Source organism: Catharus ustulatus, chromosome 4 (genome assembly GCF_009819885.2).
Source record: "Catharus ustulatus isolate bCatUst1 chromosome 4, bCatUst1.pri.v2, whole genome shotgun sequence".
In the NCBI taxonomy this organism is placed as follows: Eukaryota; Metazoa; Chordata; class Aves; order Passeriformes; family Turdidae; genus Catharus; species Catharus ustulatus.
The window spans coordinates 10,418,198-10,434,060 of NC_046224.1; the positions used below are offsets into that span (position 1 = coordinate 10,418,198).

The 15,863-nt window shown below is 35.9% G+C and overlaps 1 protein-coding gene across 5 annotated transcripts in view; it reads left to right on the top strand.

Annotated features, from left to right (window-relative positions):
• CACNA2D1 (calcium voltage-gated channel auxiliary subunit alpha2delta 1) overlaps nucleotides 1–15,863 on the top strand; it is a 368,220-nt gene that overhangs the window by 158,688 nt on the left and 193,669 nt on the right. For all 5 annotated transcript variants that reach the window (XM_033056982.2, XM_033056980.2, XM_033056981.2 and 2 more), the window contains exon 4: nucleotides 13,023–13,082. In XM_033056982.2, the coding sequence (XP_032912873.1) occupies nucleotides 13,023–13,082 (60 nt within the window). The remainder of the gene's footprint in view (nucleotides 1–13,022; nucleotides 13,083–15,863) is intronic.

Here is a 15,863-nt window from a genome sequence, read left to right on the forward strand (position 1 = left end):
AGGTGTAATTTTATTTAATAAGGGTTTAAGTTCAGGGTTTGTATGAAACTTCTGTTGCATAAGCAAGTGAATGTATTTTACTGTTCTTTTATGTCATTTACCATACTGATCGATGGTGAGCCAAGAGTCATTGTCTGATGCAACATGGAGGTGCATTTTTAGTCTTTACTAATGCAGTGTACCTATCAAAATCTATAGGTTTGAAAGATATATTGAAATCTTTATTAGGTTTCATATAGAAATGCAAGATGCTTTTCTTTTCCTTGGTATTGAGTCACTTTTCAGTCAGATAGTAGAGATTCAGCATCTGTCAGTGACCTGACTGAGGGTACAAAGTGTCTGACTTGTCAAATCATAATGTTTCATGTGACAGGGAAGTGCCCAGAAGAATCAACCTTTCCACTTATAAAACTTACCTGTTTTCCAGTATTCCTTGAGAATATAGCCCAAAAGCAATTCAATGGAATCCCATAAGAATATCCTGCAGTGTTTAAAAAAACTCTAAACCTTTAGCAGTCTACCAGTCCCTTAAGTATGAATTCAGGTGTCTTTATTATTCAGACTGATTTCTGAAAATCATTTCTGTTATCTAATGTGCCAGTTTAACTGGAATGTGGAAGAAATTCTTCTTGGGCAAAGTTTTTAAGCGTAACTCATAAACTGAAGTCTGCAAGTCTACTGCATCACACTGAGTTGGGTGCATCAAACATCCAGTCTGGCAAAGTACTGCCAGATTTTGCTTTACTTGTACTTTGACATTCCTGACCTGTGTTTAGTTTTCTTTCTTTTTTTCTTTTTTTTTTCTTTTTTTTTTTTTTTTAAAAATAAGAGTTAGCTGCTTCTTATTTCTTTCTGCTATTCACAGTTTGATTTGATGATGATTTTCAGTAAGTGACTGTAATTGGAATAAAAGAAAATACACTTTTGGAGGGTCCTAAATTTGTTGCCATGGTTCAGTATATTACCTATACAGAAAAGAACCAAGACTGAAAAATAAAATAACACCAGATGTGAAAGTGACGTGAGGAAGATGCTTAGACAGAGATGGGATAATTCTTCTTGATTATGTTCTTTGAACTAGAAAGTGGCAATTAGATTTTCATACACAGAAAAGTGTGAGACATCCTAATTAAACACCTTTTGGTGGAAATCATCATACATAAACCCAAACCTCTTGTAGTAGCTCTCAAATGTGTCACCTGTGAGGGTAACACTAAAAACAATCTTAATTATTTGTTTTGTTTTGTTTTGTTTTTCTTTTTTGTAAAAATTAGAAGGAAATTATTGTTTGAATGTTGATTGAGATCTGTACATTAGTCATTAAGACAGCCAATGAAATACATTTCTTAAGCGTAGCTATAGGTCATGTACATAATCGTAGAAAAAGGAGGAAAATAACACAAAGAAAAATGCAGTGGATTCACCCAGAAGATAAATCTCATGGACTTTGGTGTAACTAGCACCATTGGTCACATTATGTCACCCTCCTGCTTTACTTTCCTTTATGAGATAAATGCAATTATCATTATTTACTTCACAATGGAGGGGAAAAGTTATTAAATACTTCTGTAGCCAGACAATATGCATTAGTTTTACAGCTGGCGGTTTTGCAATGGAAAATGGTATTTTTTCACATAATTCCATTTTAAAGGTCTTACAGTGCAGAAATATGATTAATGGTTAATGGTATACCTTAAACAGGTTGTATTTTCTGTAAAATCACAAGAATGCTGTGAAAGAGACTGTTCTACCTGGAACAAAGAGATCATGAATTGTCCACTATATGACATGCACATGACAAAAGATGCTGAAGAGAAATCACAACCAACACAATGCATGGAAATGTAGAATATACAATTTTCAGTATTCTCACCTGACATTTTTGTCTACTTCTAATTTTAAGGTGTTTTTACATTTCTGTCTGGAAGAATGTTCTGTTGGAGGGTAACAACTAGCAAATCCCATTTAGTCCTTTATAGAAAAGGTGTGTCTAACAGAGGACCTGAATTGCTTTTATAAACTTGACATGTCCACACCTGAACATTAAAACTTGAGCCTGTCCAGTAGAGAGAGAATTTTGGGAGTGCAACAGTTCTTTTAAAATATGTTTGGGAAAGTTTAGAAGCACTCCATGTGGTAAAAAGGAAATGCAGGGGCTCTGGGTGTCCTGTTATCCCAGGTCAAAGCCAGGTGTGGAGCAGGGTTTGTTCCCAGCATTGCTGTCCTGGCTGCCACAGGGCCTCTGGGAAAATAAAAATCACTTTACACTTCACTGGGGGAAGGCCATTTTCCTTTGTACTCAGTTTTCTCCAGGACTCACAGTTAAACACTTCGTATTTCTTTTGACTAGAATTACTTCCAATAGGGAAATGTTGCCTGAAAATAGCATGCAATATTAATGTGTCATTTGTTTCTGCTGTTGCCAACAGTAACGTGTTTCCTTGGCTCTCACCCCTGACTGCTGATGAGATCAAGTTGATTATTCAGCAGCTATAGCCCACCACCTGCTCTATTTTTTTTTCCCCTGACATGCAAAGCTGTTGAGACACTGTCTTGCCTTGTTAAAGCTACATTTGGTATTCAGCTGTAGTTGTAAGCAAATATCTGTATATATTTAAGAAGTGGATTCATTTTTGAGCAAACTTGTAATAAGTCAAATTCATGATTCTGTTTTATACATTGGAGAGCTGAGGTGAACATGATTTTTTTTTCTAAATTCACAGTTTGGTTCCACTATTTAAGCTCTACATTTTATTATTAATACAGTTGCATTGTTTATAGGCCCATTTCTGGAAATGCTGCTGCAGACTTCAGTGCTGTCCTGATTTTATTATGAATCATTAGCTTGGGAATTTATCATTATAGTTTAGGTTATGGATGTATCTCAATGAAATAAAACATTTCTATCCTATTGTGCAGAGGCAGAGATGATAAATGAGCTCTGTTCACTACTGTTATTTTTGGAAATTGTGGATTTTGCTCTTATTTCTATAAATACTCATCCAGCTCTGAGAGAACTTAATGCTGTTTCTGGCGACATGGCCAAAAGAGGTATTTGCTTATCAATTCAGCAGAGATTTTAAATCTCCAGCTTTATGATCTTCTTTTGGGATTACAACAGCATTACATCTAAATGTCTTTTGTAGCACACAACGTGTGAGTAAATCTAGAATTCATTTTACTTCTCTGTATTTAGTGTGTCCTACCTAGCTGAACCCACTTTTGTGATTTTAACAGAAGCTATAATTTAAAACCAAAATACAGCAGTGTTTTGAATATTCAGTATTTAATATTGAGTTATTGAGTTGTATTGACAGTAAAATCATATTATTTTATATATTGATCTTAAACTCATACAAAACATTAGTATTCTGTGAAATTTGTTCTGTTAGATTATATGATGAGACAAGATGAAACAGCTCTTTCATCCCTTTTTGATTAAAGGTCGCTGACTTCTTTAGTGTTTTTCTTGCACAAGTGATGCCAGTCTGTATCAATGTTTTCTTCTCCTTGTACTTTGCAAGGCAGTATTTACTTGATTTGTTCTTTTTTCCTACTTTTCCCTTTTAAATAATGCAGTTGAATCTACGTATTTCAGTTATGTCTGTTCCTACTCAGGTATTAGTCACATTTCAGTGAATCTGCTAACATGTATGGTAGGTTATTTTGTGGTTTTGCTTTTTATTTTTATTATTTCTTTTCTTTTTGATTGCTTGTTTTAAGTGGGTGCTTACTGAGGAGGTATTAAAGGAGTTGTAAAGCAATTTGAACTGTGTCAAGGAATTTTTTTTTTAAGTCAGAGGAAAATTACCTTTTTGACATTTTAGAACACTTTTTTTGAAGGGAGTTAATTTTGATATTTCTAAAACAATTTATGTAGTTCTGATTTCTCCTTGAGTTGGTAGAAAGTATGTGAAAAAACCAGGGTAACAAGGCACGCCTACTCAATATGCATGTCATTTTCTAATCATGCCTGTGAAGTTACTCGCTCAGCTGTGAAGGTTAAAAGAGTTTCCTAAGGCAGGCAGTGAGTTGGAGCTGGTGGTGTTATGCAATTTGAGATTTGTTGGAGCAGTTGGCAATTTCAGCCTAATGGTTTCAGCATGTGTCCTTCACTTTGAGCCTGTTTAAAAATATAACACTAATGTGACTTACATTTAAGGCATATGAATTATTAGAGTGAAAATGTAATAAGCTCTAAGGAGTTTAAACCTCTGCAAATGAGAAGGATGAATGATGTCTTAAAGAAGTGGTCTTCTGCTATTTTTATACACCACTCTTGTGAAATTTCACTGCTAGATGTCAAGATGCATTTGACAGACTATCATACTCTTTTAATGGTTTTTCTTCATGCCTTTATCTACAGTTGTCTCTATCATACTCCCTTGTCTACTGAAACATTTTTGGCAGTATCAAGCTGTCATAATATTGCCCAGCTTCTCAAATCTCCTGATGGCACACATCCTAGAAATATGCTCTGGCAACTGAACTTCCTTCCTCCTTCCCCCTCCCCATAATTGTGGAAATTCTGCTTCTCTAGCTTCTGATGTGAATCTGCTACACTCATTTTGCAGTGTATGGGAGCTGACAACTTGCTGTCAATTCATTTGTACAACCCTACTGCACCATGTGAAGTGTGTAAGGTATTTCACACAAATAATATTTCATGCCTTATGGATGGGACTCAGTGCTCCAGTCAGAGAAGAGAATTTTATGCTCCCTGCATTCTTCATTGTGGCTATATTTGATGTGTTCTCTGGTACTCGGGTGCTCCTCCAGCAATGCCTTTGGACCTGTGGTTCATTTTTCCCTTTGACTGCACCTGTAAGGTTTCTTTTCATCAGGTACCAATGGTCTGGCTAGTTCTAGCTAGGATTATGGACATTAGATTCAAAGCTGAGGTGACACCAGTAAATTTTCAGACAGCTACAAACTGGTACTTGGCATCATCCCCCTGCAACTTCTGCAGGCTGTGCACTCCATAAGTACATATCAAACTATTACACTTTTCCAGAAGTTTAAATGTATGGGGGTTAACTTATTTATTTATTTTCTTATTTAGCTACTTATTCTTCAGCGATGACTTTCAGTAGTGTATATAGCTTCAGCTCTTCTGTGATTGTTTCAGATTGGAAGCAGAAAGTGGCAATATCTGTACTTCTGACTACTGAAGGATTTTAGATTCTTTCTAAAATTTAACTGAGGATTCTAATATGGTATATTTGAAAGATTCTCTCAGCTGTCTTTTAGGTCTTGAAGTACTGCCACTATGCCACTTTTTCTTCTCTTTTTGTTAATTTGCTGGGAACAAATAGAAAAGAAGAACTATTTCTATCTCATGTTTTAGGGAAGGGCTGCTTTTATGTAATGGAGAAGTGTTACTGTGACAAATGTTCTTTGGGTTTTGTCCTTTCTTACTTTTCTATATGACACTTTTGTCAGTGACAGGTGATTGCACGTGACGCTTTAGACATCAAAACACATGTGGGATGCATTTATTTAGGGCATCCCAATTTCAGTTTTTCCTGTTAAAATGGATGTGATTAGTAATGTCAGAAAGCATTAATTTTACCTATAATATTGTAATCTCAAGTACTCTAGTTTACATTTTATTTACCATTGATTTCTCATCCTATTTAGACCATGGCTTGATTGGCTTTGAAACAAGAAGACCATGAGAAAAGTTCTCTGTAGAGAATTAGCCTTATTTTTTCCTTCTTTCATTGAAGTAAACAGCAGGAATAAAGGTTGTCTTGAATGACAAAGAATGATTTTTATTATAGCTATTAACAGATACTGAAAACCTTTAAAGCTTTGTCTTGTAAATACAGTAATTTCACGATTATAAGCCGCACTGAGTATAAGCCGCACTTCTGGGTTTCAGCAACTTTTTGTTTTTTTGTCCATATTTAAGCCGCACCTGATTATAAGCCGCAAGTTACAATACAGACTGTGATAAAAGGTATCTGTTCTATCACCATCTGTTTAGGGTGGGGGCAGTGATCCTTATCTCAATGGCAGATAATCTGCTAATGGGCCATCCATTGAAACCAGGCAGGGCATTGTTCTTTATCTTTTCACAACCCATCCTTCCTCCAGGGAGTCATTGTCTGTTAATGGCCATTGAGTCCCACTGTGTGACTGATAAAATTACTGCATCCCATTGGGAGTTGCTCCAGCCAGGGGGAAAAGCCCAACATTTCTTACCAAGATAAAAACAGAGGTTTTGGGACACTAAGGGAGCCCCTTTCTCCACTGGACTCCAGTGGAAAACCGGATTTCTCCACATCCCCACTGGAGCTTTAGAGGGAAACTGCACCTTGTACAGGAGCACTGCTCCAACTGAATCACATCTGTCACTGCAAGAGGATGCAGCCACCATTTAATGAGACTGCTACCAACACCCTGCCTGACAGGGTGTCAGGTTGTACTCTGATTTTGTCAGGGTTTGGAGTTTGTTTCTTTATAGTACTGTATTTCTATTTTGATTTCCCTAGAAAAGAACTGTTATTCCTAATTTCCATATTTTTGCCTGAAAGCCCCTTGATTTCCAAATTATAATAATTTGGAGGGAGGGGGTTTACATTCTCCATTTCAAAGAGAAGTTCCTGCCTTTCTCAGCAGACACCTGTCCTCCAAACTAAAACAGCAACTTTTTGTTCTTTGTCCATATATAAGCCGCACCTGATTATAAGCCGCACTTTGGGTTCGGACCAAAATTTTAGTCAAAATGGTGCGGCTTATAATCGTGAAATTACGGTGATAATATTTTTTTTTTTTCCATTGGGTTACTTTGTAGCCAACATGACAGCCTTTGGATATGAAGTTATCCTGTTAGAAAAACTGATTAAGAAGGTCTGAAATAGAATTATTTTTCATAAGAGCAGAAAATGTCTTGAAATATATTAGAAAAGCAGACAAATTGTGGAAAGTAATTTTTTTGCTTACTGTTTAATTAAAGTTTAGTTTTGTAACCTACAGCTGAATTAGAAAAAAATAAGTGTAGCATTTTAGGTTGCTGTTAATTGTTTATAAAGTGGAAGACAAGGATTGAGGTATTACTTTGAACTGTTGTCCAGAGAGCAATAAAGTAGCTTTTTGAAAAATTGTGCTAATTCCCAATTGTCTTAAATTATAGGGAAGTAATTTTATATGAAGAGTACTTTTTGCAAGTGTTAAAATATCAGCAGACATCTGGTATACCCTTTTTCCATATGAATATGACTCAACTACTGTCATAGACGACAAAAGTGAAACTGTCCCCAGAGAGTAGCTGGGGAGTACAACACACAAATTCTATATAGAATACAGGATACCAATTATAAACAGTCTTTCTGTGACCTTATATGCTTCAGATATCCTCATTAACAGAGCACAGATCACATTACCATCATGTGGCTCAGCAGATGTCAGAGTAAAGAGAAGCTGTGACTTTGCAGTGTAAATACCTAAAATATAACCATGCTGTAGCTCAGAAGGAAAAAAAAAAAAAAAAAAAAAAAAAAAAGCCTGTATTTGGTTACTATATTAAAAAAAAAAAAAAGGAAAAATATGTTTTAAATTCTGGTTACACTTCTTATGCTGAAGATTGTGGCCTTTATACAACGGAATACAGCAAAGCTCAAGAAAAGAAGTCCTTATTTGACATAGGGAAATATGAATTATCATCGAACCTTTTGTGCTTTAATATTAGTGATCACAATATGTTTAACAGCAAACAAATTTACTTGAAAAACGAAACATTAAAACTTGTGGTTACGTTTAAATCAGAAAAATTAGACATGTCTTTGGTTCAGTATAAGATATTATTTTATTCTTGGGACTGTCTTGTCCAAACTGACATACCTCACCTTCATCAAATCTAGATCAGCTTTTGTGGTGATAATTATTATCAGTGCCACCTTGTTAGAAAAATCATATGGGAAATATCTTCATAAATAACATGTAAAAGGGTAGTCAGCCCCCATTAACTCCTCTTGTGCCTCACCGGAATTATGAAAATAAGATAAAGGAAATAAATCCAGATGTGTTTATATGAGAGTTATAGTCTTACTCTCTATGGTCACTTTTGGGTTACTGCCCTTCCAGTTTACAGTTGTTTGGTGAACTCACACTCTCTCTTTGACACACTGGGTGGTCTTTTTAAAATTGGGTACAAATACTAAATAGGGTAATTCATGGGTATTTGGATAATTCATTACCAAGAATTCCTGTGAAAATATAACATATGCTATGCATGTGAAGACACTAGTATCAAGGCAGAATAGAATAGCTCTAATTTGGTTTAATACAGAAGTAAGAGCTTACTGAGATGACAATGTAATCCTTTATACTTTGTCTGTCTGCATTAAACCTGTAGTGAAGTGACAGTATCAGCCTTGTATTGACACTTTAGACACCAATATATGAGTCTTAAAAAAAAACTTTTCCTCATCTTGTAATTCATATCCAATTCATAATCAACTATGGGTGAAGAAAACGACTTTTATTTCAGACACATATATGAAAACTATATATTAAACCACTTTTACACATACTCGTGGCTTTTATGCTGTTCATGCAAGAACAGGTTTGAATATTTGGATAATATTTTACTATCAGGACTTGAATGTCATTGAGTATTCTATGTTGTTCTTTATAAGCTTGATATTGAAATTTTTTCCCATGCTACTTTTTTTTTTAAAATAACCTAAAAAATCCTTGCATTTTGCATTTTAGAAAGTGTGATTGTACTGATAACTATTAACTCTTAAGATTACACATTTTATAATAGATTAATATATAAAAAAGTAGTCGAATATTATTCTCAAATAAAACACTTGAAGGAGAGTGGGAAGCAGAAAAATAATATTCCATTGTATTTAGTATAATTGTAATTGGGCCATTTGCTGACAGAATCCTGTGCTGCAAAGAAGGAGATAAAAATATGACATATACGTAAAAAAAACAAGGCTGGAAGATGAATAGGCTTTCTAGGGAGTTGATCTTTATAGATCAGATAAAGATTCTTGCAGTCTGTGCTGCATCAAAGGCTGCCTTTCAGAGATAGTAACATGAACTTGGAAACTGGGGACAAGACCTTTGAAAATAGAGGGTTTTGAGATTGACAAGCAGCTGAGCTTTGGATCTTTTTTAGTTGTTGTTTTGCTTTTCTATTGTCTGTGTGTTTGTGTGTATAATCTTTTATAATCCCTTTAAAAGTTAATGAAGGATTCCTAGGCTGGTGGAGTGAATTAACACTTGCACTTTATCTAGCTTTTCAACAGCTCTTTTCCTTTAAAGGTAACCTTTCTCTTTGAAAGATATAGGGAAATCTAGTGGAAGGCACCTCTTGACTCCTTTCAAAGTTTGATTAAAAATACTTATTGTGAGCAGTGACTGATTTTCAAGGGATAATTATTTTTTTTATTGATGAGCTAAGTATTCTGGAAATTACTTAAAAAAAAAAAAAGAGGAAGCATTTCTCATTAATAATTTAAAAAAAGAAAAAAAGCTTTAAAAAAAAGCTGAGATATAAGTAGATTTTTAATCTAGGAAAATTTATTAAACAAATTGTATGTTTAATCAAAGTGTGTCCAAGCACCTTAAATTTGACATCAGCTACTGTGTCAATCACACTGGCTAAATTTGGCATCAGCTCCTCTGATCCCTTACTTAAAAAGCACCATCACACAGCTGTCATGCATCTCCAAAGGCACATGAATAGATGCTACAGCGTTCTGTTAGCCTTTGCAGCTCTCTTTCCCTGGTCGTGGTTTCTCAATTTATTTACTATTTCAGAGTAAATCTGTGCTCCCCAGCAGACTGCACGAAGTGTAGTTCTTTAAATATACTGAAGTAAACTAGAATACTTCTGTTGCATCTTAGTTTTGTTTCTTTTTCCATTTTAGTGTTGTTCTGCTTTTCCTACTCTGTATCCAAAAAGATGCTGTTAAATAGAGCCTTTGTTCAAGGCATGAAAACATCCCACAGCTTTCATCTACACAGCAAACAATACAGAGGGCTAGGAGGAAGAAGTTATTAAAAGCTAATAAACAAAATGTTGATTTAAACCATTTCTTCTTATTTTATTACATACAAAAAATTATATGTCAGGATTTTAGTATTTGCTGGAGAAACCTCTAGGGACCTGCAGTGGGTCATGATGTTAAAGAAGCTGTAGCCTTATTAAACCCTCATTGTAATGAGAGGGAAAATGGGAAGCACCAGGTGTGAGCTGATTCTTGGGCAGCTTCTCTGTCAGCATTCCCTAGAGATTCTTCCATCAAAAGAGGAGACCTGATATTTGCATACCTCAAGAAGAAGCAGGCATGATTTCTTTGAGAGATGAAAAATTAGTCTCTCCTTGTGTCACAATAAAAGGCACAGGTAACTTGAGTGTGCTTAACTGCCCAGCTATTTTTGACCAAGGAGTGTTGACACAGGGTAATATGAAGTACGTTCTAAATATCAATTCCAGCTAAAGTATTGGATACATTGCAGATCAATTTTTTAAAAAATGGATCTAATAACTGGGACAACAAAAAAATACTGAATTTTGGACAGTAGAACGAAACACAGAGATTCTTCAGATAAGCAGTGATGAAGACATGAAAAAGGTGTCTCTGCCAGTTGCTCAAGCCTGTGTGTGTGGTCCTGTCTTCTTGCCATGTGCACTTCCACTATGGTGTCAGGTTTGGGGTTCTAGAAGCCAAGGAACAACTGTTTTCTCATTGGTTATTACTCTTAAACAGTTTTCTTGGACTTTTGTATGAGCTTGGTTACCTTTAACAGAGTTCTGTACACATGGCCCGAATGCCAGTCTCTCATTTCAAAGGCTATTTTAAGTTTAAATAAGGTTTAAAGCATTGTAGTTATTGTGTGTATGGTTATTTTAAAAGGTTGCTTGGGCAGTTAGGATGGGCTCTAACTTAAACCTGACTGAAAAATTATTACAATTTTGTATTTTTTTTTTTTTAATTTGTTTTAAGCCTTTTCACTTTCTAGTGCAGATTAGCTAAAACATCTATGATTTGAACTGAGGAACTTCAAACATGGCTTCAGTTCTTTCCATGGAAAATTCTTAGTATTGTTAATAATGAGTATATATTTCTCTCCATAATCCATCTATCATTTTATGCATTTGAGTTCTGCTGTCTTTTGTGGTTCTCATACTACCTTAAGGCAATGGAGTAGAGTGTGAAGGAAATCTGGGGGCAGTGTTAACTGCAGCTATTAACACATGTATTAAGTGCTACATCTTGTTTTGCTACAATCTGGTGAAATAGGACAATAATCTTGACTTTATCAGAGGATATACAAATTTAGGTGCAGAACAGACTAGATTAATTGAATAAATTAGATGGACAAAGTTCTAGTGTATTACCAAAAAAAATGAAAATGTTGAGGATGTTTGTTCAGTGCAGTCAAGAGAGTTGGACTGTGATTTTTTCCAATATAATCTATGAAATTATATCATAATTTTTCCGTGGTTAATGTGGTGTTGGTTACTGTGGATGTACCTCCAGTGGGCAGTGCCTGTGAGGTACTGGTAGCTTTCAGTTAGCTAAGAAACATCTGAATTCACAATTAAACATTTGATGGGGACACATTTTGTGGCAGTACAGGACACGGGTTTGTTTTATTCTGGTTTTAAAGAATTATTTCAAACCCGAAAATAAGGAAGAGATCCTAAATTCTGATTTTTGAAATGTATCAGTCATCCTGGTTACTGTTAGAGCAGGAGAGGGGTTGCCCTCAGGGGATGAGGTAGCACAGGCATTTGCAATCTGGAACAGGTCTGAGGTCAGAACCATGTCTGGAACTCCAGCTTTCATGGACTTTCTCACCATATTCCTTTTGCTGTTAACAATAACTGACAAGGTGACTCAGTTGAAATTGCAGCTTGGACACCAGTTCATTTTGTGTAGGGATTGGTCTGAATATTAAAAAGGGTCATCACACTTATTGTTACACAGTATGCATTTTCATCCCTTTTTATCTGGTGGACAGGCTGTGTCTGCGAGAAAGGGACCATGACTCCCTGAAAACAGTTGCTAATTTTTTTATTGGACTGTAAAATAATTGAGTTCTAAAAGTCACTCAACAATTGGGACATGGCTGAGTCCACATGAACTACATTCACATCAAGTAGGTGCTTCTTCAGAGTGAGCTGGCTTGCTGTAGGGATGGGGGGATCTGGGGGATGGGGGATCCGTGTGCAGTTTAGCTGGAGAACATACATTACCTTGGCAACTTCTTATGAAAAATTTTAGTAAACTTCTAAAATTGTGTCCAAACAGGCTTTTTTCAAAGACTTCAAATTTTGTCTGAGGAGGAACACCTCATCCAATCTAATGGATGTATCTGTACAAGAGATGGAGTTGAAAGAGCAAATTCCCGTACACTGTGCTTTGCTTTCTGTGGGGCCAAGTAAAAAGACTGGATTTTATTCAAAGTATTAAATATGAGGAAAATGCCCTCTAAGAACATGCCTGTTACTTTCCAGCTGCTAATTCAATCCATGAGATCAGACTCCAGCTAGTCCCAAATTACTGACTTTTTATGTGTCCCTAATAATCACAGGGCTGTCAGTAGTTGCTATAATTGAAGCTAAATTATATAATAGAGAAATAAATGACCATAACATCGTGTTTTAATATTTTAAAATGTACTTGTCATGAGATGGTAGATCAAATTAATGCACATGAGACAAGGTAGTGTGTGTAAGAGGAAGTGTTTCAGTAGGATGTTGATGGGTTTTGAATTTAACTAGAACTACTTAAATTGTATTGTAGTGAGGGTTAAGTTTCCTAATGCACTACAGTACTTAAATATCAAAAAACATAGAAAATAGAATTTTTTAGATGAGATTGTTTGCCTTTACTCAAATATATATAATTTTCAAGTAAATGCAAAAAATCATAGCTATCTAATATTTATAAAGGGAAAACATTTATATGAAAAAGTAAAAGAGAAAGACCTTTCTATGTGTAGAATCAGTAAGGACTAAAATTTACATCCTCTCTCTCTTTGTTCTTCAGCGCCTTGCTAAAGAAGCAGAGAAGTACCAAGCATCGCATCAGTGGAGGGATGAGTTTGGGGTAAGCTTCAGTTTTTCTCCTTTTAACCATCTTGGCTTTTTCCACTTTGAAATGTTAACTGTAGTCTTAAAAAAGATGCTTTTATGTATCTACTACAGAAGGGGTTACTGACTATGAATAGACCGTTTATTTAATTCAGTAAACAGTGTCTCAGGGTGTCTGGAGAATAAAGTGAACTTTTCCCTTCAGAAGCTCATAGGGAGCTTCACAGACTCGGGAATGTAGCTCTGAGCTGTACACAAGACATCTGTTTGTTTTGACAGACAAGGAATGATTACAGGGAAGACATTTGAGTGATGGTTGCTACCAGTTAAAAGTGTGCTTATTCCAAACACTGAAACAGAATCATAGAAAAGATTTTTACAAGTTGTCTTTTTCTTCTGTAAAGGGAAAAAAACCCAAACCCACAAACAAAGAAAACAAACAAACAAGAAAAAAATACACAAGGATTTGGTTGTATGCATGACTTGGGAGTCATAGACTATTTTTAGAATACCTTTCCATATTTTAATAACTGCATCTCTTTATTCAGTATTCTAGCACTGCTGAAAGATGCCCCACCCTGGTCAAACATTAAATTATCTTCTTTAGTCATTTGAGGCTTTACTGAAAAATAAGTGACATGATTTTAAAATATACAATATTGATTTTTTTATTACCAATCTGGCCAAATTAATACTGTGCTACATGATTATAAGCCTCTTAATTTTAGGTTATAGTTCCAGGCTGAGTGTCGAAGTTATTTATTATGCCTTTATTCCATGTTCCTTCAGAAATAAAAACAGATGGTACTTTTTACATGGTGCTACTAAAAACCTAGACTCTTTGCACATCCTCGAGATGGACACAGTTAAATGCACAGTGAATTTCTAAGGATGATGTGGTTTAACCCCAGCTGACAAGTAAGCACAGCACAGGCACTTGCTCAATCCCACTAAATCGGGATGGGGGAGACAATTGAAGGAATAAAAATGAGAAAACTCATGGGTTGATATAAAGACAGTTTTATAAGTAAAGATGAAGTTGTATGCAGAAGCAAAGCAAAACAAGGAATTCCTTCACCACTTCCCATGGCTGGGCAGGTGTTCATCCATGACCAGGAAAATGGAGCTCCTTTGCCTTTCATGATGACTTGTGAGGACAAACACCATCACTCCAAAGGTCCACCCCTTTCCTTCCTCTTCCTCCAGTGTTATACCCTGAGCACGGTGCTGTCTGGAATGGAATATCCCTTAGGTAAGTTGGGGTCAGCTGTGTACCCCCAGCCTCCTCACTGGTGGGGGAGTGTGAAAAGCAGGAAAGGCCTCAGCTGTGCAAAAAGCTGCTCAGCAATAAGAAAACAACAGCAGAATTATCAACACTGTTCCCAAAACAAATCCAAAATATATCTGATGATAGCTACAATTAAGAAAATTAGTTCTAACCCAGTCAAAACCAGCAGAAATGTTCATTCTGATCCAGTTTTATTCAGGCACTTGGAGATGTGAAAACAGACAAAAAAGCACCTAAGGTCAGGTCGTGTAATTCAGACAGGAGTGACTGACTTCAGGAGTACAGAGAGTCTGGACACAGCCTGAATGCTTTCAAGTGTGCTCTCTGCCCAGGCACAGCTTCCAGTACATGATAAAACACAGAATGCATATTCCATGGAGATGCTATAACAAGAATGCTGCAGCGACCTTTCCTGCTAATCTGTCTCTCTTGTGACTAGAAAACAAAACCTGCAGGCTTGATGGACTCAGTGCAGAGCTGTGTGAATACTGTCAGAATCTCATCCTAATAATTTCACTTCTGCACTATATTCTGGCATCATGTCAACACCGCCTCAGCTTTTGTTTTTCTTTTTACCCTTTATTTTTCACAGTAGAATTCAGTCATACCGAAGAGGCTTCAGGTTTTATCTGAGTTCATTGCCAAGGAGACATCTCAAAATGATTTGAAAGCGTGATTTTATATTAATGTTGTGCTTCAGGCAAAGACTATGGTCAGTATTGAAAAAAAATGCAGTTGGATTTATAATAAAGTAACTGCAAACTGAGATTGTACTTCACTGTTTTGAAATTGGATCAGAACAGTGTGCACCATATAATAACCTTGACATTCAGTTATGCAATTAAATTTCAAATAAATGTATTAAGCCTCTTATAATTTAATTTGTTCCATTTTTGCCAGAAGTAATCTTTCTTCTCTTCTGGCCTACTTTTAGAAAATGCCTTTTCAAATTAGTTTGCACACAGATCTTTCTGATAAACTTAATTTTCACTGGAAGACTCATTCTCCTAATGTCTGTGATGGAAAATAGAAGATAGACCGTAAAACTTTCTGCAGTTAAGGGTTCTTAAAGTACTTCTGATAGCATTATAAATGGTCTATATCATGCTGCATGAGGTTCATTTCTCTTCCAGGATTTGGTTTTGGTTGATGAAAGCCCTTCCAGCAGCATTGCACATGAGTCACTGTAGAATGGAACTCATGGGACAAGCTATTTCTGCTTCTAATGAGCTTGTGATCAGCAATGTCCTTGACAGTTAGATTGCAAATAATAGCCTGTGGAGTTTTAAGGAGAAAATATCACAAACATTCCTTCTGGGGAAGTGTATATGGGCTGACTTGAGTGGAACACAGGCAGAAAAGAAAGGGCAAAGAAAGCTGACCGTCAGACCAAGGTCTATACAGAGCTACAAGGGATGTGTCAGTCAAAAGACCACCAGGGTGCCTGCTCTAACACCTTATTCTGAGTGGGTTTTGCACAGTTCACAGCAAAAGAAACGTGCAAGCATG